We start from the raw sequence: 23,712 nt of genomic DNA, 5'->3' as shown, positions 1-23,712 counted from the left end.
CTGACAGGATTGTGTTTATGGTGTCCTAATGTGGGTCCAGTTTTGGCAAACCTATACTGTGTGTGCAAAGAAGGAGCAAACTAATTTAGTATTTGTTAAGGACCTATAGAGGATTCCAACAGGGCCCCTGGAGAAATGTGCCCATGTGGCAGAGTGCGGCCGCTGTATGCCCTCAGTGTGTGACAGCGTGTCTTTTTTTAAGTACATTTTTAAAGACATTTTAATCGGGAGAGACTTCATTAGAATGAACAATAATTTATTACACAATGCATATGAAGAGTGAAAAGTCTTTGGCGATTGGACTCCATTGTGATGTAGTATAACAGCGGGGTAGTGATGCTGAGGTCAGATATGGCATACTCCCCCTGGACACTGGTGGTGATGAAGGGAGTTGCTGATGAGGAATTCAATCCAATTCAATTCATTTTTGTACAGCCCAAAATCACAAATTTGCCTCAGAGGGCTTTATAATCTGTACACATGCGACATCCTCTGTCCCAGGACCCTCACATCAGAACATGAAAAACTCCCCCTCAAAAAGAAAGGGAAGAAACAGAGGAGGAACCCTCTCCCAGGATGGACAGAAGTGTGATAGATGTCATGTACAGAATGAACAACATAACAGAGTTACGACTCATTCAATGCAAATGACAGAACCCAACGATGGTTGTGTAGAAGTGCACCATCATTGTCTTTGGCAGGTTGAATTTCTTCAGCTGCCTCAGGAAGTACAGCCTCTGCTGAGCCTTCTTGGTGATGGAGCTGATGTTAAGCTCCCACTTGAGGTCCTGGGTTATGATGGAGCCCAGGAAACGGAAGGACTCCACAGTGTCTGCGTTCTTTCTGAAATCCACAACCATCTCCACTGTCTTTAGAGTGTTGAGCTCTGCACCAGGTCACCAGATGGTCAGTCTCCCACCTGTAGGCGGACTCATCCCCACCCAATGAGGGTGGTGTCATCCGCAAACTTCAGGAGCTTGACGGACTGGTGACTGGAGGTGCAGCTGTTGGTGTACAGCGAGATGGGATGAGTGAAACAGAGGCATGAGCTGGAGGAGGGGGGCCTGGTGGTCTGGGGCTGGTTGATGGAGCCTTTGGGGGTGGGGTCAGGACTGTCCAATTGTCTTTCAAATCTACAGTAGAACTCGTTCAGCTGCCAGGCATAGGTTGTTCATGGAGTAGGGTGTTTTAGGTTTGTAGTTGGTGATTACTTGAGGTGGATGGAGAAGACTGCAAAACAGTCCTTACAGAACTGCGGTTGGATGCTGGCCAGGACGAGGAGGAAACCATTGTCTTCTTAGAACCATTCATGTTTTAACTACAGTAACAAACCGACTATGAGCTTTCCTGTATGAAGGCAGTCGACAACAACAAAAAGAAACGAAAGTTACGAATGTAACTACGGTTCTATGAATCCTGGATGACCGCTAGAGGCAGTGCTTCACACTGGATATCTTCCGTCTCGCGCATGCGCAGGTCGAATATTTATATCAACAAAGTCACCTGTGACCTCGGATGACCCCCGTCGTCTATAAGTTCCGGTGTCATCCTGAGTTCAGTCCTATGGAATCTTCTCGCGAGTTCACGGGATTCCGAGTGACCAAGAACTCTGGCGGTCATCCAGGATTCATAGAACTGTAGTTACATTCGGAACTTTCGTTCTATTTCATCCTTACTGACCGCCAGAGGCAGTGCTTCAACACACAAGGTACAAAACAATAGCATTATAAATTAGGGTAAGTAGCCATGTATAAATAATGAAATAATACAATTTCAAACTCGTAACATTCAGTAAATAACGACCCATATTAAATAAAATAATTGGTGGGCTACAATGCACTAGAACCAGACAAAGAATATTTTAAAAAGGCTGCAAATTATGGCAAGTTAAAAAGAGAAATCATATTAAAAGTGTTGTGTTTATTAAGTATAAGTATTTTATCATATACATTTAAATAATTAGTTTGTGCTGCCAATATGAGATATTCATTGATACTCTTAGTATGTCCCACTGTTTGACATTGTTTATATGGGACCCCACAGTTATTTTTGCATAATTGAATTTAATTAATCTAACAGGTCAATTTGCAGTTGCATCCTTATTTATTTATATGCAAGCAATAATTAGTCTCTAAAAGTGACGTTTGGGAATGCGCTGCACTGCTTTCGCCACCAGCAGGTGCCGTTGGGTGAGTCTAAGAGGTAGGGAGGCACTAAACATGGGCGTAGTCAAACGTTTCACTCAACACAAGAGTGACACAAAAGGTGTGGCTGCCAATCCCAAGTCTGTTTGCAGAGTGGGGAACTCACTCAAGCCCAGGATGCTCAGTTTACCACTCCCCCGTTTCATGGGGGAGATTGTGTTGAAGGCTGAGCTGAACTCAACAAACAACATTCTGATGTAGGTGTTGTTATTTTCAAGATGAGTGAGGGCTGAGTGGAGAGCAGTGGAGACAGCATCCTCTGTGGATCTGTTGGCTCTGTATGTAAACTGGTGAGGGTCCAGGCTGGCTGGGATGTTGGTTTTGATGTGCTGGAGAACCAGTTTCTCAAAGCACTTCATCAGAATGGGGCTGAGTGTCATTTAGACTGGACACCGCAGATGTTTTAGGTACAGGAACAATGAAGCAGATGTGAACTCTCTCCTGTGACAGAGATATGATGAAAATGTCAATGATGACATCAGTTAGCTGGTTGGTACATGTTAGTACACGACCAGGGATGTTATCAGGCCCAGCAGCTTTATTCATCTTCACTCTTATCATGACTCATGTTTACAAAGTTTACTGAGGTAATAAATCAAGTGAAAAGTAGAGCCATTTTCTCATAGACTTCTACAATCGGTCTTCTATAAGCAACCAGAGGAGTCGCCCCCTAATGGCCATTAGAAAGAATGCACCTTTAAAGGCACTTCTGCATTGGCTTCAATTTTCTTGTCTCACTGTCTGTAGTTGATGGAAAGTAGGCTACTTCAAGATCATGGTATGTAAATAAATTCTATATATATTTAGACTCAAGTATAGCTCATAACAGTGATTAAAGTCACTGCAGTTTCATTGTTGTATATTTACTGCAATTTGCTTTGTCAAATTAATCAACTGAATGAGATGTAAAGGAAATGAAGCACTTAACAGACAAATACAGCAAAACAAACATACTCATGCACACGAGTTATAACATGGGTTATACTTGTTTAAGTCTTGGATCAGATGACAGATGACAATAAAAAAGATAATATGTGTACATGGTGAACTTTTTACAACACATGTATGATGGTGCCATTTTAAAATGATACATCACAAGACAAGTAATATAATACATGAGTACAAGACATCAAACAAGACATATTGTTGTAAGTACTCATTCAAATATCGCATCTTCTCCAGTGTGAAAAATGATCAGTGGATTTGAGTTCCACAGTTCCTACTTGAGCTTGGAATCAGCCACAGAGTTTCAGCTCGTGTTCAAACCTTACTGCACATTCAAAACATTTTCCACAAATCTCTGTTCTTGGAGAAGTATTATTTTGAGAAAATAAGTCATATTACAAAAATAAAGTTATAACGTAATAAGATGAAGTCATATTATTTAAAGCAAAATTCTACCTGTCCAATAGTCAGCTGATATGGTAGAATCCCCTTCAGCCATCTGACGGACACAGAATCCTGTTTGGGACTCTGAATGAGACAAAGTTTCGAGAAGCAACTGCACGCTGCTTTTCATGGGAGGCCGTAAAAAAACAGAACAACAAAAACAGAAGACACATGTGACCAAAAATAACTCTCACCACTGTGTGGTTTATTGTCCACACAAATGTTCATTTGACCGCCTCCGATAAAGTGCAGCTCACAGCTGCTTCCCTCAGCTTTTCAGAGGGAGGCATCCTGGACTAGAAGGACAGTCCCAAACAGAACTAAGATGTTTAGAAGCGAGGGGGACAGAGAGAAAAGGAAAGACCCCACACTTTAGTCCAAACTTTTTACAAGTCAAAATAACGACAGGCTATAGAAGCTTATCGGCTTAAAATACGGGATTGTCCCATATTGAAAAATCAAATGCACTGTCCTTTACTGAATCAAAACGAGACAGAATCTGTCCCGTATTTTGGTGCACAGAACAGGTGGACGGTGTCTTCCTCACTGAGCCTTCATGCCCATCTAGTTGACGGAGCTTTGGCACTTCTTACAACCAGATGAAGCTACAGCCTCTCACATGATAGCAAAAAAAGGAGGCAGGACTTGTAGTAGAGAAGAAGATTTGGTAACAGTTTGTGTACATTGACTACATACTGATGGACAACAGTGGCTCTATTATATTTTGTTGCTAGGTTTTTTTACTGTTCCTTGTGTTCTTTACCATTAGTATTATCGTAGGACATCTTAAACAATTTTTTATTCTCTTTGATAACACAATGTGCATAGAAAATGCACATTGTGTTATCAAAGAGTTTCCCAAAATCAGCAACCACCCAAATACATTGTACACTTCCCAACAAGCGACATTAAAGGCATGTATCCTCAGTGACAATGAGCTGAGAGCAGTCCACTGAAGGTCTTTCATGAAGAAATGTGCGTCAGATGAGGCAGTGCTCACTCCCATCCTAAGCACTTCTGGGACAGTAGACGTCTGTTTCACTTGAACATTTCCCTTCAGCGATGCTCCCCTCCTGCTGAACATCCTGGAATCTTCTGCTTTTCTCTGCTCAGCTCTATGAACTGCTGCTGAGTCTTCGACGCAGCAGAGAGGCAGGCTTGCTTTCTGTGTCCTCTACGTCGCTTTCACATTGTCTCTGGAGGAAAGGATCAGTACAGATTAATTTACATCTAACACCTCACGATTATGAGTGTCATATACATCTGCACTTCTGGAACTGGAAATATGGATTTGAATGAGACCATCTAAACTACTCATACATGTGCGTATATATATATATATATGCATGCCTTCAATAAGTCACTCATACATACACATAACTCCTGCCATGCAAAAAAAATATATATTTAAGAAATAACGCCAAATATCCATTCTAGAAATTCCCCTACATTCATTCTGCAGCGGAGCACCGCCCTGAGTCCAAGAACGAAGAAGGTGTCTGTGGATCATTCACATGTCTGTATAACACTAGAACAGTTCGGTGTTTTCTAAACTGCTAAAGCTAGTTGAACAAGTGAAGTGAAGATAATGCTGTCAGTAGCGGATTCAAACAGGCTCGCCAACATGCTGACGGACTCAGTGTTGTGTTTTTATCTGAGCTAGACCAGAGGACATTCAGACAGAAGAACAGATCCTCATTGTTCACTGGGAAGTGACCACAATAGTCAAGAGTCAAACTAAAGTGAATGTGTAGCTTTCAACCAGTTACACTGCAAGACAATCAGTGTTTATTGACCAGAAAACCCCATGTGCAAGAGAAGATTCATTTTCTATCAAACTACACTGACCACTCAACGCTTTAACATTTGACATGACAGTCTATAGTGCCCACATATTACTAAAAAGTATTTCTATATGTGCTGCCCTTAAATTTACTTTAAATTAATTCAATACTTCACAACTCTAATACATTGCATGGCCACTTAAAATATGATATGATGTTATGTGTAAATCTGTAAATAGGTTAAGTCAAAACAGGCAGAAATTGCTAAATATTGGTTCATGGTCTAAGGGCCAATTTGAGATTACAACGTCAATGTAATCTGAAGAGTTTAAGACAGAAATGACTTCAATGAATTGAGTTGACATGAAGTGTTTAAACTAGTATGTGTAATGTTTACACAGTAACATTTATTACAAATATGCTTTAGCCATATTCCAGTTTATTTAAAGAAATGAACCGCATGCCATTTAAGAATGGGCAGCGGGCCACAGTTGGCAGTTTGGCCACCCAGGCCTACACATAATGTTTTCTCTACATTGTTTTGGTCTCTACAATAAACAACCAGAGCAATCTCTTACAATAATAGAAAAATAAATACGTATGAATATGTGACTGACATAAAGTGGTCTCACCTGTAGAGGATCTGGATCTGAACTGCCCTTCCGCAGCAGTTTCAACCGGACCAGCCGGTTACACATCCACACCATGTTATAGGACATCTAGGGGGTAAAGAGACAATGTCTTACAGTGTTCAGTAAAGCTTGCCAGCCAACCAGAATACATGAACGTTAGTACTATGTCCGAGGATCATACTTTGATGGGGCAGAACTTTATTCTCATTTATTCCGGTCATTAAAACAAGTAGCTAGACCCAGTGTGGAACCCCTGATTAGCACACAGGACGACTAGCCTCAATATCAACAGTGACTCTTTCAGAACAGCTCACCAGTCAGAAAAGGACAGTTAACGGCTATATCCTGTTGTTGTGTCAGAGGATGTAACAATGAATGAAGGTACCCATCCTATTGTGTGTCTGTGTGAGCAGCAGGAAACACAAGGGAAAATATGAATTGCCTGAAACGGTGGAGGGTGCTTCTGTCTGTGCAATCTGCCACTTCATCTATTCATTTTTTAACATTTATTTAGTTCCTTGTTGTAGACCCCTTCAGGCTTTGCCTGTACAGTAAGAGCTCTGAGCATGTTTGGTTAGCCTTTTTTACAGAATTGATTTAGAAATAATTGCAGGTAACGGGTCAGTTCCGATGGTGAGCATTGCGGGTGCACTTCAGGTTTGTAGAACTGGAAACGTGCAGGACTCTGGACAGAAGATGAAAAGTGTCTTGCCCTTCTGCAAATTACATTTGTCGCTGAATAAAAGATGAAAATAAGAAGGACCCCCGATTGCCATCAGGTTTTTCGCCAGTGGACCACTACAGTGTGTCTATAATTATCAATAAAAACATGCAGTGGATATTTGGGGTGAGGCAGCTATTTGTAATAAGATTTGGGTAATTGACCTTAGAACATATTACACTCATTTTTGTTGATGTGCTTCTCTGATTTTAACACAGATGTTTTTATTGACCTTCAATATTTTTTTTTCTTAGCCTTCTACTAATAATGGCAACACAATTACATCACAGTGCTGTTTACAGGTGAAAACACTGCTGGGCTCTCTTCAGTAAAAGCTTATTGGGGGCGGCTGTGTCTCAGGGTGTAGAGCGGGTCAGTTCGATCCCAGACTCCTCCTGTCTGCATGTTAAAGCGTCCTTGAGCTGAACCCCAGTTGATTCCCGGCGATTTACAGCCGCCCACTGCTCCTAAAGCTGAGGACGGTTAAATACAGAGGCCATATATGAAGTATGTATGTGACCATTGAACTATTAATATAAATGTTATATTGAGAACACTAATACAGCTGTTAAGTGCAACACAAGAAACTTAATGGAACAACATTATTTTGGACTAAATGAAGCACCATCCACTACTCATCCGGCTCAAGTGTGTCGATCCCCCGAATTATGTGTCCATGACCTAAAGTCAATGTAACACTCAGGGGCGGTATGAAATAATGACTGTCACTGCTCACAAGGCTAAGTAACTCAAATGGTACCGCTGACCACGAAACGCACCACCCCTAGTTTGAGTCTTATTGCATGTTGATCCTCATCTCCCTTTGATACAAATATACTATACTTACATGTTGGTTTGACATACATATCCACACTCACCTTCCATTTTCTTCTGGCGTTGAACTTCTTAAAGTTCTTCATATTGATTGAGGATCGATTCCTATTGGCCACCTGTTTGCGTGTGATGGGCTGAAACAGACGAACATTTGCAGTCATTCTAAGTAACACGCAGTAACATTTAGCAGCAAACAATTGAAGAAGGTTAGAAGACTTGTAGTAACCTTAATCCATGGATGAAGCAGACAATCCTCAGCTGTCATTCTTTCACTGAAATACACATCAATACAGAAGTCATGACAACGGATCACGAGAGCAGGAAGAACTGACAAGTAAAACTCATTTTGTTGTCTCATGTCTTGGAAGCCTATGTAGCCTAGGACCCATTTGGTGCAGGACACCTAAATAAACCAATGACTCAGTCGATCAATCTACACGTTTCAATATATTGGGGATGAATAAAGTATATATCTAATCTAACCTAATATACTGTAAACAACAGCAGTACATCATGCGTCCTATTCCTATCACAGACCCAGCGAAGACTTATTTCAACAACCTTGCTTTTGCTCTAACAGGGGACTAACCATGACAAAGACGACATACCTGGGGATTTTGACCAGAAGTTTCTGGATGAAGTCTTTGGCCATGGAGCTGGTCATGCTGAAATACTGTACAGGGAACGCGTAGTTCATGACACTGATGTTCGTCAGAGTCTCCTCATCTGTCTCACCTTGGAATGGCGACAAACCGCTCAATCTGAGGACAGAGTGCGACATCTCAGGCCATCAATACAGATCAAGGTTTTTGTGCTTCCAGCTGAAAAAAGCTGAAGACTATAATAGACACCATGATTATAAGATCTATAAACCATAAAAAGGTGGTTGAATTCACATTGTTTCAAATAGTGCGAGACAGCAGATGCTTTTGATCATTAAATGTGTGCATCAACATACAGTACGTAATGTCTGCAAGCACTCACATGCCAACCAACACCGAAACACAACTTACAGTATGTAGGTAATAACTGCGACGCTCCTGGAGGAGAAAAAAGCACAAGACGCAGGCAGTCATGTGGTGTGCTTTCAACGTTTTCAAGACAAATACTGTCTGCGTGGACATCCCCTCAGTCACTCAATGTGTCACTGTGTTGACACAGTGAGAGGGGCTCAGAACAGGCCCTGCCATGTCACTATCAGAGGAATTTATACAGAGACAAAGCAGTGAAGAGACAAGCTTTGGATACCAAATGTTTGTGTGTGCAATCATGGATATGAACAGTTTCTGTTGGAGATCGAACAATACTCACCACATATCTGCTGCTGTGCTCAGAGGTTCACTGTTGATTACCTCAGGGGCTGAAAGAGAGGGGCAGACAGACAGACATATGAAAGAAGTCCTGCACCAGTGCTTTGACACAGAAAACAATATTTTGAGCCCTGGACTTGCCTCATACCTGCCGGTCTTAGTGCATGTTCGTGAATGATTTAATATGCAAATAGAAAAATTCTCACAGATTGATTTCTAAAAAAAACAAAGACACAAATGAAGGACTACTCATCCTCACCAATGTACTGTGGGGTGCCACTCGTGCTTTTGTACTCCTCCCCTTGATGAAAATGGTGGGCCAGGCCAAAGTCGATGAGTTTGATGTTGGGCTGAGCAGCCACTTTGTCTGACAGCATGATGTTCTCTGGCTGAATAGAGACACAAATGTCGTGATGATGGAATGTCCAATTTGAGTTCACATCTGTTTCCAAACATCCAGAACATGCAGAGAAGCGACAGTTTACTGGTACCTTGAGGTCAAAGTGGCCGATGTTCTTGCTGTGCATAAAGCCCAGTCCCTCCAGGATCTGTTTCATGAACTCAATGGCCTCACTCTCCAGCAGGTTCTCCTTCTCAGCAATGAAGTCAAACAACTCCCCTCCACTAACACTGAAATGTCAAACAGACATGTGTTAAGTGTTTCTCTTATTTTGTCCCCTCCCCTCAATCCCCCCTTTCACAGCATCTAGAGAACTACTATGGCATTCAGGTATTGTAGGGCTCCTTCTAAGCTAACACAAACACAACGATTCTTAGTTTGAGGTCATCATACACCAATGAAAACATAGTTATGAGTATTATATTCCATTTCTGCCAATAAATCCCAGTAAAAGTTAGACACTGTTCCTTTAAGATTGGAAGCAAAGGGTTTACTGGCACAACATTTTTGTTATTAGCGACACTTTTCCAAATGTCTGCTGTGACAGAGGTCTGATTCTCACGCCTACCTACTGACGCTGCCATGACACATGACACTTCACGCAGATGCACACTAGATGCTAGAGAACATACTACAATAACAGGACTAAATCAAACACACACACAACTCACAGCTCCAGAACGAGCACCACCTCGGCTCGGCTCTCAAAAACGTCTTTGAGAGTCACAATGTTTGAATGTTGTACAGCCTGGAGGATCTCCACCTCCTTCTCCACAGAGCTCCGGTCCAGGCCCAGGCGGCTGCACGTGTTCTTCCGAATCTTCAGGAATTTGCCTGCCCAACAAGTCCCAGTAGCCCGCTCCCGAACCTGTCGAACCTGACCAAAGTGCCCACTGTAGGGGCAAGAACATACAGTAATTCACAGACAGTAAACACTGAGCTTGAGATACAGCAGCATTGTGTTGTTTTGACAATCTAACTACAAAGCAAATAATCTGTCTTTCTGTCTGTCTGTCTTTCACATATATCAATATGGTGGGTGTATTCCTTGGGACCCCATGGGGTGCTTTGTCACATTTGGTGCAATTTGGACAGGGGACATGTTCAAAATGATAAAAAAAAAACGTTGAATAACCAAATTAACAACACTGTGTACCAGCGGGGGTGGAGCGTCAGGGCTCTGCGGTCCAGCATGTAGTCTGCAGCGTCAGACAGCAGCTCATAGACTACAGTTCACTTTGGTTGCTGGATATAGCCTGATAACACTGGATGCTGGATAAAATTACACTTTACACAACATTCACCCTGGAGTACACGAGCATGAGCAGATAACCCAAAAGGAACAGCAACTCTGTCATCGCAACTCAAATTGTGTTTGTTTTTGCCAACTAAAAACGTTGCCACCGCCCACAGAACTCTGTTAAGCCAAGCCAGCCGCCTGTGCTCCCACTGTGTGTGTCCCACTGGCTAGTTAATTGCTCTGGTCCCCCCCCCCCGTTTAAAACTGTTCTGCTCTGATTTCGTTGTTTGCACTGTTTGTGCTGTAAGCGCCGTTAGCTCCTCGCCGCTGGCCATGTCGAGAGCCGTACAGAGGAAATCCCGACTGAATCATAGATATGCTTAAAGCTTATTCAATAGTATTAATAGTAAAACTATTATTAGGCCGGAGTCTTGCATTCTAATGTTTACTTCACGTACAGCACGAAGTACTTAAATTTAGTTCAGGTCTTTTCAGGGTGGAGCATTCAATTGTAATCTGATGCTGGATAGTTTCATGAATAATAACGCATCATATTTGAACATAATTTGTATAGCATTTTGTGAGTCAATTTGAATCTGCAATGTAAGCAGAAACATTTCTCTGTCAGGTAAATATATTATTACAATGTTTTCCTCTGAAGTAGAAGTTCACAGTAAGAAGTAAACAGTTGAGTTGTATATGTTTTATGTGCTTTGTGGACCTTTGGTGAATTATTTCAGGGTACAATGAGTTAGAATAGTAACATAATTTAATACTTTTATATCTAAACATAATAATGTTAAGGGCCATTTCATTTTGGGGCCCCATGCCCAGGTTGTCTACCTTACCTCACAGTAAAGTCAGCCCCAGACGGGCAGGGGGACGGCCGGATGGTAGGAGTTGCTCTGGACACGGGATCTCAGGGAAGCCGGACTGGGAAGACTGGGAGTCAGACCGGGGCTCAAGGAAGCCGGACTGGGGAGACTGGGGCTTAGACCGGGGCTCAGGGAAGCCGGACTGGGGAGACTGGGAGTCAGACTGGGGCTCAGGGAAGCCGGACTGGGAAGACTGGGAGTCAGACCGGGGCTCAAGGAAGCCGGACTGGGGAGACTGGGGCTTAGACCGGGGCTCAGGGAAGCCGGACTGGGGAGACTGGGAGTCAGACTGGGGCTCAGGGAAGCCGGACTGGGGAGACTGGGAGTCAGACCGGGGCTCAGGGAAGCCGGACTGGGGAGACTGGGAGTCAGACCGGGGCTCCAGGGAACAGGACTCAGACTCTCGGAGACGGGGGGGAACAGGACTCAGACTCTCGGAGACGGGGGGAACAGGACTCAGACTCTCGGAGACGGGGGGGAACAGGACTCAGACTCTCGGAGACGGGGGGAACAGGACTCAGACTCTCAGAGACGGGGCTTCGGGGAACAGGACTCGGATGGTGGTGCAGCGGGGTCAGGAACTGGTGATCGCTGGGATTCGGCAGCTGGAGTTGGCCTGACCGCCGACAAGACACAGGACTCAGGCTTTAACTGTGGCTCGGAAGCTAACACCGGAGGTAGCTGTGGTTTGGAAGCGGCAGCTGGAACCGGACAATTTTTATTTTCTTTGAAAAGTTTGGCAAACATGCTTATTGTTACTCTTTATATCTGATTAATTTCAACATCACTTTAAACATCAGTTAAAGGTGCTTCATAATATTCTCACCATAACTGAAGGGGCTTTTCACAAATTAAATGATCCATCTGGAAGAGCACGAGTCACAGAATTGAATTCTTTGAAAGGAATTGGAAAATCTCTGTGGAACCATTTAGGAAAGAACAGGCATTTGTTTGTGATATGTATGTTGCAGTTGTGAGTGAGGTGAGATATTGTGGACAAAACATAGCTGTCAAGCCAGAAGGGCTTGCTGATGTAATTTTGATCATTTGACAGGTAATTTGTTCGGCAAAAAATTGCATGTCAAAAGAAAATGCAGACATCAAATTCTCATCAAACATGTGATTTGATGTACTTCACCAACCAATTGCCAGATTGTTCCTGAAACCTGTTTTTGTAATTAGTTATAAGTTTTGTTAAGGTTTTGTTTTTGATCATTTATGACGCGTGTTAATTCCACTTGATGCCTGTCCTGCCTTGTTTTGAACTGAGCCTCAGTAAAACTTTGATTTTTGCAACTTTATTCTCTGGTCTGTTATCTGTTCACTTGAGTCGTACTCTGATCATCACAATTCCAAATCTTCTGGAGGTATTGAAAATAATCACAACAGAGGTATTAACAGTTATTACCAAAGTCAAACCGCTTTAAGGATCTCTAAAAGAAATGTGTGCTTGATTGTGTCAAAGGACTCGTAAAAGATCAAAAACTAAATAACAGCCTTAGACTTAACTGGATCTGCATAATCCATCAGATCTAAGATGAGTGTTATGTTACACTCAATATGTTGGTTTTTCATAAATCCTGTTTGAGTTTCAGCAATAATAGGATCTAGCCCTTTCCTTTATCCGTTTAAACATCAAGGCCAAAATCTTCCAATCTCTTGTTAAAAGAGTGATAGGATGCCAAGTTCCTACTAATAAAGGGTCTTTATCGGGTTTGGGGATGACATACTGTATATAGTGTGAATGTGTCACAGTGGCTGGGACAAGGCTGTCCCATTTCGAAGACTTCTTCAAATGCAGCCTTCTTTTCCCAGATTTGGATTTTGTTTTAAACCTTGTGTCCACAAGTAGATCAGCAGCAAAAGATGTGGCAGATTAATACACTTTTAAATGCAAGTATTGGGTTTCAACTCACTGAAATAGCTAATGATCCAAATGTTAAAAAACAAGGAACCTTATAACATATTTTTGTTAAAATATGTTAGGTTTTTAGACTTTAGAAACTGACAAGGTTCTTGGAGCCACTGCACTATTTACAGCAGCTCGGCTGCCTGCATCCAACCTTAGTAACAGCCTTTGAAAGTAAAACTTTAGGTTGACTTATATGTTATGGAGATTGTGGTGATTTTATAGATAATTTATACTTCATATTATGAACATAAATGGACCAAAGTGGTATAGTGGTGTAGACAGGTTGTGAACCTGAAATATCACTTTCAAAGTCCAGTGCAAACGATGGGGTTGACAACACGGCTAACCTCAACTTGGGTATTTTGCAACTTAAGCTGCTTTTGTTTGGTGTTGTGAACCAAACTAACTCTACATGTTATTATCTTTTAGGGAAAAAGGAGCATACGGCTCAGTTGATCAAACTGAGGGGGGGCTAATGATGGCCTCTTCAAAAATTCTGCCAGCGTAGCCTGGAAGTAAGCCATTAGTCAATTTGTAATATCGCCATTTGACCTTTGCTCTTGTACTTAAGGTTACAGTTATATTAGCCCTCTTCGTGTAAAAGGCCTTTACAAATACGACAACCAGTAGATGGGGGCAACACTCTTTTTCTTTGTGTTTTTTAGTGCTGTCACAGGAATGCAACCTATGACTGTCACCTTTTTCTTTTTTAAACCCAAAATAGGGCATCCAAGTAAGTGATTTCTGCTGTTTCTGCTTTTCTAATCTTCTAGGTTTGCATCCTTGTGTTAAAATCGATAGTTGTTTCCCTGTTCATCATTATCTCAATGTGATAAAAACTATTTTGGAGAAAATGGGCTTGCAGGGGAAAAGAAGTATAAAGTATGGGCATGTTTGTTACTACAAGTTAATAAACACTTTTGCTGACATTTATTTACCCTCTGCTGTTTTAGTTAACTGTCTTGATTGATTTCCTCTGCCTTAGGATTGCAAGTATCGAGGGTCAGGAGAGGGAGAGTGTGGTTTGTCCTCATGGATGAGGTGTAGGGACAGATACCTTCTACAGCCCTCCCCCTGTACAAGAACTCTGAATGAATGAAAACTAATTATTCAACTTAGCAACTGATTGAATGACTAACTGATTAATGACAACTAGGGGTGTAACAATACATGTATTCATATTGAACCGTTCAGTACGATGCTCACGGTTCGGTACGCATTACGAACCGAACAATACGTTTGAGTAATACTATTGCATTTGGAAAATGCAGGCGCTTAAATTGCGGGAAATATAATGGAGCCGCATGGCAACCCATTCAACGTAACAGACAACGTGCTGTCTGACACTCCACCACGTAACATGAATTGTGGCCTATCTTCTATTTGCAATTAATATGCATTCAATCCAGTTCAATTATTTAAATTTAAATGATCATCTACTCTGGCTGAGGTAGTGTCAGAAATCTATGTTGAAAAGCGCTCCTAGCGCTGGATATTATGTGTTACAATATGTTTACTTGTAGAAGGTTTAAAGTAAAAGGAGAGTTACTGAATGTATTGTGCACTGTGAGAGAAACCAGAGACCTTATGACACCACCATATAAGGTAATAAATTCTGCAACAGGAACTAAACACAGTCTTCGGAGAGAGGGGGATGTTGCTGAAACGTGTCTGACAGAAGACCAACAGATCACAGAATAGGAGAAGCAGAACAGGTTACAGCCAATCCCTGGGCTGAGAACTGTGGTGACGAATGTGAAATATGAGACTTTTCAGAGGCTTTTCTGAGACAAAGGACTTTGAATCTACGGAGAAGACCAGATCTGATGTAGCTGGACTGCGGAACGCCAGGCTGTTGTGTAGAACATGTCAGAACTCTATTCCATGGGATATATTTTTGTAATTCATAGTGTGATTCAGTTTGTAACTGCATTTGCTTTTGTTAGATATTAAATACCTTTTGATTTTAACTTGAACCAGCTGATTCTGGCTTGTTTTGCTGACGGACGAAGGAGCAGAGGGGGGGGCTTTTTCTTTGATGAGAAATTCTGAACACAACATAGTTTATCAAGAGTAAAATAATAGCTGTGATCTATACACACCTCTGCATTAGCAACCCGCTGAAATGAAGGTACAGGCACCTTAACCCTCATTACTTCAGGGTTCTTGAGAGCAACGTGGGACTGTTGGTACACTGGCTGTGGTCATTACAGTGAACAGTGTGATGAGAGGGCATGTGAGCCCTTGTTGCTGTAGTTTATCTCCTTGGAGCAGAGGCTGCATTCAGCATACCCTGCCTTATCAATGTATTTAAAACACTGTGACAGCAGGAAGCTGTACTGCTCTCTCTTCACGTCTGTTTAGACCTCCACCTTTATCCAGGCCCAGCTCCACTCACATCTCAGCCCTGCGTCAAGCTGCGCTACACAACCTGCAACCAGATCCGCCGGTGTTCCGGTTTAACATTAATGAGGGACCGCGTGAACTGAACCGGAACACGGGGGGGTTGCATGTTTCACCACGTTACATTTTTTCCTCCTAAATCACGATACTGACGAACGTTAACAGTCCACAGAGTTTTGCATGCAGTGGACGTTAACTTAACCCAGCAAGTCTGAACGGTAACGGAACATAACGGAACTTAAACTGTAACGGAGGGAAAGACGCTGTAGACATCTTAACGCTGATTGGCCAAGACTCAACACATCACATCAAAGATGTTTATTGCGAAGATCACAACATCACCTTTTCTCCTCGTCTCACTCCAATCTGAGAAACGCTGGCTGGCTCAGCATAAAATATACCATGTGCCGGTGGAGCCTCGGTGAAGCATCTCCTCCATCGTAATAAAATAATAATTTCTGTCTCTTTATCATATAAGTACCCTCTTCTATGCTCTTTCTTGTCTTTAGAAACGTAAAATCTATTTATTTTCTTTAAAGAGAAATTAGGGTTTACCTGTAAACCAATTGAACACCAAAAAACCTTGAGATGTGCTGAAGGAATACCACCGAGAATGAGCTGGTAATCAACAACTGTTTGAAATGACATAACACAGTCACAAAGAGCAGTTCTATACGCATAACTATCGTGGATTCAAAATCAAAGTAGTATATGGGGCCTAATCTAGGCAGAAGCTATGAAATAAGAGGATCAAGGGTTTCTTAACGAAATATGTTAAAAGGGGTTAATTAGGTTTCCACCTCTCCAATGGCTAAGACACTGGCTATTCAAATACAAAAGAAAATATTGCCTACGTCAGTAGAGACAAACAAACTAAGGCTGCATCCACCTTTACTCGGATTCCATTTTTAAACAGAGTCTTCAAACAAAAACAATCGACTTCCACGCGGACGTTCCAGTACTGTTTCCAAAATGATTTCCGTCCATACGAACACTGTTGAAAACAAATATCACATGACTTCACGGATCGACAACGGCCCTGAACATCACAGGTATTAACTGTTGAAAAAGTAACCATGTGAAGTAAAATTGAAAATTGTAAAAGCAACACTGATATGCACCGAGACACATCGAGAATCATTGTGCATTTGTTTAGTTGACAGGTGAATCATGATTGAATCGAACCGTGAGGCCGGTGAAGATTCGCAACTTCAGTCAAAACTTAAAATGACTTCAGGAAAAACTGGATGCTAAAGGTTTGGTTAACAATCCAACAGAATGTGTTCTTCACCTACTTCTATGTCAGTCTAAAATGTTTTAAGACATGGAATATGGAACTGTGTTGGCTTCATAAAGCTGTTAAAGTGATGGCGTTTCTCCTTTTTTGGGCGATTTTCTTTTTAAGTTACAGAGTTAAGCTATTTGGTTTCTTTGAGATATGGGCACACTTAAATTAAATCTGAAAATCAGCACTTTACCTTCACAGACAATGTTTCATTTCCAATCCAATGAGTTGGCATACAGAAGAAACACAACAACATCTGTAAAAGTCCAAATACCTAATGCTGCATTGAGGTAAACGAGTTGATGTATCCATACCTTCCCAGAACTTCCCCGATCTCATAGAAGTCTTCGACATTTTCAGGCTTGAAGACCGCCATCTTGCTTTGCTTCACTCCTGTTAGTCCAACTTCAAGTGGTTCATGGTCCTCCAAACATACACCAAAGTTGGACCTGATGAGTAACAGTAACATGCCAGTAAGTGCAAATTAACACACACTATGTGCTCTTCTCCAAACAAATCTACATTTAACAACAAAAACAAACAAAGACTTTGTTTCTTTAAAATCTTAAATGATAGCTCACAGTTATTTTTCCTAATAATGGGTGTCCAAGTCCTTTTCTTTCTTCTTCTTTTTTAAATGTTTGAAAGGACTTTAGTTTGAAATATACTGGTTTATCACAAAATATAAAAAACAAAGTTACATGAAGATACAGTTGATAAAGTGCAACTCTATTGGCTGTGTAAACTTTGATCATCGATCATTGATTATACTGCATGAATTTTTTGCATGACTTGTCCTCTGATCATGTCAGGACATAATGACTGTACGCTAAGAGATCGGACATGGCTCACATTGGGATCCAATCCGACCACATGTCGAGGTGGCCTGGCTCTCATTGACTTCAGAGCACTCAAAGCGCTTTAATACGACTTGTCATCATTCACCCATTCACACACTGATGGCAGAGGCTACCATGCAAGGTGCCACCTGCACATCAGGACTCTAACTAACATTAATACTGTAGGCACAGCAATTTGGGCTTCAGTGTTTGTTTGTTGCCTTTAGGTTTAGTATGCTTATAGTTGTATAATGCATGTTTGTTGATTTATATTATTGATATCTGATCAATAATATAAAATATTGTAATGTTAAAGATAAATGAACTGTTATATTTAAAGGAGCAGTTTCTGTGATTATTTTGTGCATGTGTTGTGATAATAGCTTGTTGTTATAGTCAGTGCTCAAATTCATCCCGCCACAGGCCACTCTGAATGTAGAATAGTATTTTGACTATTGACATTGTGAGTCATTTTAATTATTGTTATAATTGTATTAATAATACCAATCATTATTTCTTTCATACTTGCCAATAACCAAATCCGCTCCTTCCAGATACCAACACACACAAATGTGGACACAGCTATGTTCAAATGGTGCATTGTATCACATAAATTGCATTGAAAAGACAAGTGTAACCATGGCCATTCTTTACCAAGACTATATAAGATATCAGTTTCATGAAAGCCTTTCTGTGGAATAGAAAGGTCCCTGGATGACATCATCAGCTTCTACAGAAGCCCAGATCACATGTGGCTGTAGTGCTTCCTAATTTACACTTCTTCTTTTGGGCTGTGAACCTGAGGGTTTTTAACATTGAATGCAATACCACGAGACAATAAATCAACCCCTTACTTAACTAAAGATGGAGACTCTTTCCTCGAACTCTGTCCTGCCCACTGCCCTATCACTAGCTCTTTATCTCCTATTGTATACTTTTACATTCTTTGAAAATTGTCCCAAAAAAAGTTATATTCTAGTCATCACCTAGTATATGCCAATAGGAGTTTTGACCTTGTACCTTTTCCTCAATTCCCCTCACTCTCTGATGACACGTGACTTGGTTCTTACATCACAGCACTCACACACATCAGCTTTGTGAAACTAACTTCCCTCAGTTCTTCTCACTTCCCTTTATGATACAGTATTAAAGAACCCAGCATCAAGCTGTGCATTATAACCGACGAAAGTTCTTTGGCCGATTCCAATTTTTGTTTTTTTTAAAGTTTGATTTTCTTGCCAAGGACTTGACACAAAGGTTCAAAAAACTATTTCAACCATCCCGAAGTCAGTGTAAACCACAATACTAATTCTAATGGAAAATCGATCAAAATGAGCTTTCAATATCCTCCTACTTCCCTGATGTCTCTGGTGTGGCATTATTTTTGCCTTCTCCATGAGTTATGTAAACAACAAATGCATCATTGACAGAAAAGCTACTGTTTAGTTTAGGGGTTAGGCTGCAGAAGATTTAGAAATTCAGATGTAACTCATAAACTCTGAGTAATTTAAGCTAGTGTAGTGAAGTACCCTCCTGCCATCTAGTGGATCGTCTTTGTTCATGTTGTGAAACAGTTTGTTCCCGATTGACTGGTGAAATAAGTTGTCATTACATATTTAATTACATTTACATTTGACCATAGAGTGTGGTATATTCAAAACAATATTACCGTATTTTCCGCACTATAAAGCGCACCGGATTATAAGGCGCACCTTCAATGAATGGCCTATTTTAGAACTGTTTTTATATATAGGGCGCACCGGATTATAAGGCGCATAGAATAGAATAGCGTCGTAAGCGTGTCTCTTGAAAGGTGCCATTTTGGGGTCTTTATACACTCAAGTGGTGTTGGACTAGGAGTAAGCACAGTACCGGTGTTTACCGCGGTGCGGCTTTGTAGTTTACCAGTCGTACTGAAACATTTTGACAGAGCGCCGTGTACAACCAGTATGGATCAACCAATTAACCAATTGATCCATATATAAGGCGCTCCGGATTACAAGGCGCACTGTCGTTTTTTGAGAAAATTAAAGGCTTTTAAGTGCGCCTTATAGTGCGGAAAATACGGTACGCTTGATACCATGCAGCTTCTCTTTTTTTTTAAATAATTAGAAAATGTAAATGAGAGTCATGGCAAAAAAACAACAATCTGTTGATTTTAATGAATCAAGACTCCATCATTTAACAATGGCATACCCGTCAGTGCTGCAAAAGAATGTTTAAATACAAAACCAAATCGTGACCTTGTAACCGAAAGCCAAATCAAATTGTGACACCCTGTAAACTGGCAAAGACTCGAATTGTTATCCCTTAACTTTAAATGTCATCTATGGTGGTTATTTGCATAAACATCACGGTTTTATGTTTTTCACTATTATTAATATTTCTAATAGGCCTAAAACTAATGAACTAAATATTTATTCTAATCATCAACTATATCCTTATACTTTGCTATTTGTCATCTAGAGTGGTTATTTGCATAAAAACACACAATTCAAATGATTCTGACTCAGGACTCACGTCACTAGCAAGTGACTCAGGACTCAAGTCACAAGTGACTCAGGACTCAAGTCACTAGCAAGTTATAAGGACTCCTAACTAGCTAGTGTCAAACGAGTCACATGACTAGCATGTTACTATGGACTCATGTCACTAACAAGTGACAAATGAGTCATAAACTTCACTCAAAAATGTTATTTATTTTAGTGACATTTTACATTGGTTTCCAGTGAGATATGAATGACTATATATAGTGACTTTGCTGTTGTAAACATAACTGTTGCTGCTCTAGAAACAATATCCAAATTAGAAATAACTTACAATTATCTTCTGATTTTATTTGTTTTTAAAATCTTGCATATCTTTTTAAAAACAAATATTTAGTCATGTAGAAGTAGCCCCTAGTTGTACTAAAATCCTAAATATACCTTAGAAAGGGAGGGGCTGAGGTGAGGGGTATTTAGTAGGTTGCATGCATATACAATGTCCTCTCCATGCGGTCCACAGAGCACATGAAACAGCCCTGAAGTATCTCATAGGCCTCCTCCGACCATCTCCTCACTGTCCTGTGGTTGCAGGCTGACTTTTCACTGGAGCACGGGGGTTTTACCAGGTTGAGGTCTGACATTTGGGGGGGGGGGGTATGCGATCACTATGAGGGCACTCGGGTGTTGAGTCTGGAGTCGAGCTATGGCAGTGTGAATGACTAGCGCTGATATCGAGTTGGCAGAGGGGGGAGTGTAATGTGGCAAATAATAAGGCCGGAGTCCCACGGCAAAAAGTTCCATGTCCGGGCAACAAATAAGTTCCTTGATCGTAATGTCAGCAGGATTGCACTGCTGTTTTTTAACTAGAACAGCAAGTCCCCGCCTTTACGCTTACCGCTCTCGCTACGATCACTGTCAGCCCAAATAGGCTGAAAGCCATCGGGATCGGGTCTATCCTGATGCAACCACGTTTTCAGTAAAGCACATTATACCACACTCCCAGAACTGTTAGTTCATCCATAGCAGGAGCAACTGCAACAGAATGCATGTACACTAATATGTATATGACGACATGTGTGTGGGTGTCTGCTTGAAATCTGGGCATTGTGATTGAACCAACTAACTTTCACTGAGCATGTTGCATCTATCACTTGGCAGTGTTGCTTATTTAACATCAGAAAGATGAGGTCTTATGTGATTGAATATGCCACTTGTAAAGGCACTGGTTCCCTGTGGCTGAAGACTAGAAAAGCGCTATACAAGTACAAGTCTATTTACCATTTACACATTTCTGCTACAGAATGATGATATCAAACAAGAAGAGCCTGCATACTGAATAAAGACCTGAAAACCTCACAAGGGACCATGTGATGCAATTCTGCAGGTGATGCTGTTCGTCATAAGGCAGGAGACATTGATGTATTTCTAGAAATGTACTTTGAAGAAAGACGAAAGTTGAATCTGATTCAACTATAATTTTTGCATCTTTGATTTTAAAAGTGCTGTATAAACAAAGTCTATTCTTTTTATTATTATCATTATCATCAGGATAATAGACTGAGATGTATTATTGTTAAAGCAATAATCAGCCCTGAATTCATCATCTTATAGTCTACTTCAGCTCTAAAAACATATGCAACAAAGAATTGTTTGCTGTAAAAGAACATCGTTTAGATTTAGTGGAACATTTCTTGCTGATGTCTTGTAGTAGTCCAAGAGGGTTCAAGGTTCTGAGTCAGACCAGCTGAGACTGGAGCCATGATAGTAGGAAGACGCTGCTGAGATACACTGTCCAGTTAATCTGCATGAATGCCGGTAAAGTTCCAAAAGTGTGCACAAAGTCTCATGAGTCTTATTATTATTATATATAAATGTATATTTAACATAGCACATCTTTTCACAAGGCTCAGACGTGGACTCATCATCTTACCACTAGAAGAGCTGTGCCTGCTGGATCTTCTCCTGTAAAATGTGTTGAAAATGATTACAAGTCTGTGATCAGTTCAAATGTAGACAAGTTTAGTCAGATGATTCCCAGTATTGCCTTTGCATTCAGAAATGTCCACTGAATGGTAGAGAATGGTATCAGGGTAGACCGGGTCCTCTGTGATCTTTATAAAGCGAAGGTTTTATTTTCTATTGCAAAAATAGGTCAAAAAGATAGGGATGAATGAAGGAAAGAGGAGTGGTCACCACCAAGATCAAAATATGGTTTATGGATTTATGTTTTTTTGTTAACTTACTTCTCATACAATACTCGTTTTATACAACATATCTCTGTGAAATAGGCCTTAGCTTTCCTAATACAATGTGCATTAGACTTCATTATCAGGTCTGCACCGGCCAGTCGCCTACATTAGTCATCTCTACCTGTGGGACTAGTTTATGTAATCCTGCAGTTTTTACTGAGTGCAATAGCCACTTTATAATCTCACAAGTGCGACAGTTCAAATTGAAAGCTGCTGCGTGGATTTCAGACTGTGTACGTACGGAACATGAACCGGGAACACAGTTTTCTCTCTGCCATCGACATAGACATGGAAGTAGTCTTTGCAACAGAACCAGGTTACGTACCCAGTGTGACTGCTCGGCTTCTAGGTCGCCTATCCCATCGATCAGACCAGGCTCTGCTCCCGAGAGATGTCGATGTCCTCGATGTGCGTGCGGCGCTGTGCTCTCGGCCCTGCGGCGCACTGGCGGTTGAGGAATGCGGATGTCCTGTCCAAATACGAGTTTAGCGACCTGAGGGGTCCACGGCACCTCCTACCGGTTACACGTTCAACCACCTGCCTTTCATTTTAGTCTTCATGTTGACGAGGACGAGACAAACTGAGATGTTCTAATGTACAGTCTGTGGATACATTGCTCCCAGAGCTGCTACGTAATAAAAGCACTGCAGACAGCCTTCAAAATAAAAGCGGAGAACGTTTTAATTAGAAACAGACAGTGCTTTGTTTTTGTGTTATTCACTAGTTAGACAAAAGCCTTCTGACGTTGCATTGGTACAGTTATACAGGAAAAGGTCCAAAAATAAAGGTGCTATTGATAACATTGATAAGATTCAGCCACATCCAGTGTGCATATTTATTTACAGTACAGCTTTGTATAGGACAACCTGGGATCTTTTCCTTATTGTTTTACACTTTAAGGTCATTTATAGAAGAACAGCATCTTGGGATGCCGGATGTTTGAAATAAGTGAGGGAACTGGTCTGATACCAAGTTGTAACAGGTGTCTGGTTCCACACCTGAATCACCACACATCCATCAGCCAAGGTACATTTTGGTTGTGTTTGCCTAAACACATAGACATTTTCATTGACTGTATCTTGACCCATTTCTCAGTCACCCTGAACAAATTATGAATATCAGATTGTGTAAATTGCCACTGATTCCAAA

General features: G+C 41.1%; 1 protein-coding gene across 3 annotated transcripts; it reads right to left on the bottom strand.

The window, feature by feature from the left end:
* Positions 1-3,171: 3,171 nt before the first annotated feature.
* On the bottom strand, positions 3,172-23,142 carry LOC142965024 (death-associated protein kinase 2). Of its 3 annotated transcripts, XM_076105703.1 has the most exons (13): positions 22,889-23,141; positions 22,245-22,276; positions 17,304-17,438; positions 9,946-10,167; positions 9,366-9,504; positions 9,134-9,263; positions 8,876-8,924; positions 8,578-8,604; positions 8,173-8,325; positions 7,791-7,836; positions 7,609-7,698; positions 6,010-6,096; positions 3,172-4,789 (listed from the first exon to the last, which is right to left on the bottom strand). In XM_076105703.1, exons 3-13 carry the CDS (start codon positions 17,363-17,365, stop codon positions 4,709-4,711), a joined length of 1,086 nt encoding a protein of 361 aa, XP_075961818.1. In that variant the 5' UTR covers positions 17,366-17,438; positions 22,245-22,276; positions 22,889-23,141; the 3' UTR covers positions 3,172-4,708. The 3 variants fall into 3 exon arrangements, with proteins under 3 accessions (XP_075961818.1, XP_075961817.1, XP_075961819.1); XM_076105702.1 differs by lacking the exon at positions 22,245-22,276; XM_076105704.1 differs by lacking the exons at positions 3,172-4,789; positions 6,010-6,096; positions 22,245-22,276 and adding an exon at positions 6,104-7,203 and having other exon boundaries at positions 22,889-23,142.
* Positions 23,143-23,712: the final 570 nt, after the last annotated feature.

Source organism: Anarhichas minor, unplaced genomic scaffold (assembly GCF_050575085.1).
Source record: "Anarhichas minor isolate MPS153535 unplaced genomic scaffold, ASM5057508v1 ptg000033l, whole genome shotgun sequence".
NCBI lineage: Eukaryota > Metazoa > Chordata > Actinopteri > Perciformes > Anarhichadidae > Anarhichas > Anarhichas minor.
The sequence above is the reverse complement of the archived record's forward strand: the minus strand, read 5'-3'. Positions and strand labels throughout refer to the sequence as shown.

Coding starts and splice junctions, on each gene's coding strand:
- LOC142965024 (XM_076105703.1), bottom strand. CDS start 17,365: ATGGCGGTCTTCAAGCCTGAAAATGTCGAAGACTTCTATGAGATCGGG. Junction 8,605..8,875: donor AGCACAGCAGCAGATATGTG/GTGAGTATTGTT, acceptor TTTCTCCTCCAG/GAGCGTCGCAGTTATTACCT. Junction 8,326..8,577: donor GCAGTTATTACCTACATACT/GTAAGTTGTGTT, acceptor CTCTGTCCTCAG/ATTGAGCGGTTTGTCGCCAT.